General features: G+C 58.4%; 2 protein-coding genes across 2 annotated transcripts in view; one reads left to right on the plus strand and one right to left on the minus strand.

The window, feature by feature from the left end:
* PTSG_08747 (TK/HMTK protein kinase) overlaps positions 1–1,636 on the minus strand; it is a 9,713-nt gene extending 8,077 nt beyond the window's left edge. Inside the window, exon 1 of the mRNA XM_004990073.1 lies at positions 124–1,636. Coding sequence (XP_004990130.1) covers positions 124–1,551 — 1,428 coding nt within the window. The 5' untranslated portion in view covers positions 1,552–1,636. The remainder of the gene's footprint in view (positions 1–123) is intronic.
* A 527-nt stretch (positions 1,637–2,163) lies between these two features.
* PTSG_08748 (peptidyl-prolyl cis-trans isomerase) overlaps positions 2,164–2,500 on the plus strand; it is a 2,723-nt gene continuing 2,386 nt past the window's right edge. The window contains exon 1 of the mRNA XM_004990074.1: positions 2,164–2,280. Coding sequence (XP_004990131.1) covers positions 2,209–2,280 — 72 coding nt within the window. The 5' untranslated portion in view covers positions 2,164–2,208. The remainder of the gene's footprint in view (positions 2,281–2,500) is intronic.

Consider the following 2,500-nt stretch of genomic DNA (forward strand, 5'->3'; position numbering starts at 1 on the left):
ACACACACACACACACACACAACAACACACACAACAACACACACAACAACACACACACACACACACACACACACACACACACACACACACACACACACACACAATGTCTCCCCCTTGCCGTACCTGTGAGATGGCTGAGCAGATTGAGTCGCCCATGTTCGGGGTGACACGGTAGATATGGCAGATGGTGCGTTTGAGCCGCTCGTCGTGCGAAATGTACGTGAACAACTCATACGCCTGCGTCTTGCGCGCAACACACGTGAACGACACGTGCTTGATAAAGTCTGCAAACACGGGCTCCTCGCTGCGCTTGTCGATGGTACGGATCGCATAGTTGGTGACCTGCAGGGACACGCTCTTGCCGTCCGCGTGCTGCCGCTGCTGCTTGATGGTTGCCCACCGGTCGCTATTTCGCTTCACCGCCGTCATGCACACCATCTTCCCGGCCAGGTGCGCCACCATCTCGTACCCAAGATACACCGCCACAAACGTCTTCCCCTCGGGCGGCAGCGTCTCTGCCGGCACGCGCGCCGACAACGACCCGGACCGTGATCGCGACCGCGCACGCATGCTCATGCCACTCATACTCGACGACCGCCCGCGTGATACGCCGTCGCCTCCGCCACCCTGTTGCTGCTGCTGTGGTGGTGGTGGTTGTGGTTGTCGCTGCTGCTGCTGCTGCTGCTGTCGTTGCTGTGGCGGCGGTGCGCGGAACGATTGCGACATTGATGGCGGTGGGCGTGATGGCCCCCCAGATGACACGCGCATGGATGTGCTGTGTGCAAACCCCGAGGACGCTGCCGACGATGATGATGGCGCGGAGTTGCCGAGCACAGGGCCAGCACCGCGCCGAAGCGTCAGCAGCTGGGACACGGTCTGGGTGTACTCTGCAATGGCGGCCTTGATGGCGTGGGGCGCGTCGCTGCCTTTGTCCTTGTTCTGAAAAACGTGGCAGTAGAGGCGCCCGCTGCGCGCTTGGCTGATGAAGGCAAACTGCTTTGGGTCGGCTGGGTTGACGCTGGTGTAGCTGATGCACGCCAGGTCGAGGTTCTGCAGCACCTCCCCAGTCTTGCGCGTGGCCACCACCAACGAGTCCTGACGCAGGATGATGAAGGCTTTGATGGGCTCGCGCTTCTCATCCCGCACCTTGATGACGGCTGCAGCAACGACGTGGTCGCCGGCACTGCCCGTCACCTGCACCGCGCCCATGTACTTGACCTTGAACAGCGAGGTGCCCTCGAGGGGACCCTCTGTGCTTGTGCCGTTGCTGGCTGTGCTGGCCGACGCGGCTCCCTGGCCCGTGCTGGCGCTGCTGGCACTGCTGGCGCTGCCGTCTGTGTGGGCCTTTGCGGCCTTGTCCTTCTTCTTGTCCTTTTTCTTTTCGCGCTTGCTCTGTTGGCGGAGCATGGCCTGCATCTCGCCGCCACTCAGGTTTGGTGGGAGCGTGCTGCTTGAGCCTGTGGTCATGCCATACACGGAGTCTTCCTTGGCGGCGGCCTCCTCGCCTTTCTTTGCCTTTGTCTTCCGCCGCGTGGAAAACCGCTTGAACATGATGACGGCTATGTGTGTGTGTGAATGTGTATGCGTGTGCGTGTGTGTGTGTGGGGGGGGGGGGGGGTCGCGTATGGGTGCTCTGCAGGCTGCTATTGCTGTTGGTGTTGGTGGTGGCAGCGATCACTGGCGCGCGTGGTGTTGGTCTCTTGAACAAGGTGGCACGGCACAGCAGCAGCCGATGATGGTGATGACGTGATGATGTGAACCACAACACACACCAATGCAAAACCAAACAAAGACGCCCGTACAGCACCGCCACGCCAAAATGGGGCACGAACGGAAGAAAGAGACGGTGCGTGTGTGGCTGATGCACAGGGGGAGCAAGGCACAGCCTTCAAAAGCGAGCGAGAGAGTGAAAGAGCCAAGCAAGGGCAGCTGTGTGTTGGGTGTGGGGAGGGAGGAACGAGAAACACTTGCTTGTTGGCGAGGCAAACAAACGAGTGCCCACCAAACAAGAAGACCAAGCAAGCCAAGTGGGTGGTGGGTGCTGAGTGTTTGTGGGTTGCGTGTGTGGCTTTTGGTGTTGTGTTTGGTCTTTTGCGCCCCTCCTCTACCAAGCTCCAGGCCAACGAAAACTAGAGAACAGCTTCCACCAATTTTCCATTAACACCAACAACAACAAAGAAGAAGAAAGTGAAGAAGACCAACGAAGAGATGAAGGCAGTGGCTGTTGTGCTTGTTGTTGCCGTTCTGGCACTTGGCGTGGCTTGCGAGGCCAAGAAGACGGTAAGGAGGAAGGGAGGAGAGAGGTGGATTGGGGGGGGGGGAAGGAGAAGTGCTGTATTGTATCGTGTAGTGGGTAGAGTGTATTGTGTATGTGCGTTGTTTGTGTGTGGTTGTGTGTGGTTGTGTTTCTGTTTGTGTGGGTGTTTGTGTTTGTGTGATTGTGTGTTCTGTGATGATGGTGATGACGTGTCATGTTATCGCAACGGCCCGCTGTATGGAA

The sequence above is a fragment of the Salpingoeca rosetta genome (assembly GCF_000188695.1).
Source record: "Salpingoeca rosetta unplaced genomic scaffold supercont1.25, whole genome shotgun sequence".
Taxonomy (NCBI): domain Eukaryota; class Choanoflagellata; order Craspedida; family Salpingoecidae; genus Salpingoeca; species Salpingoeca rosetta.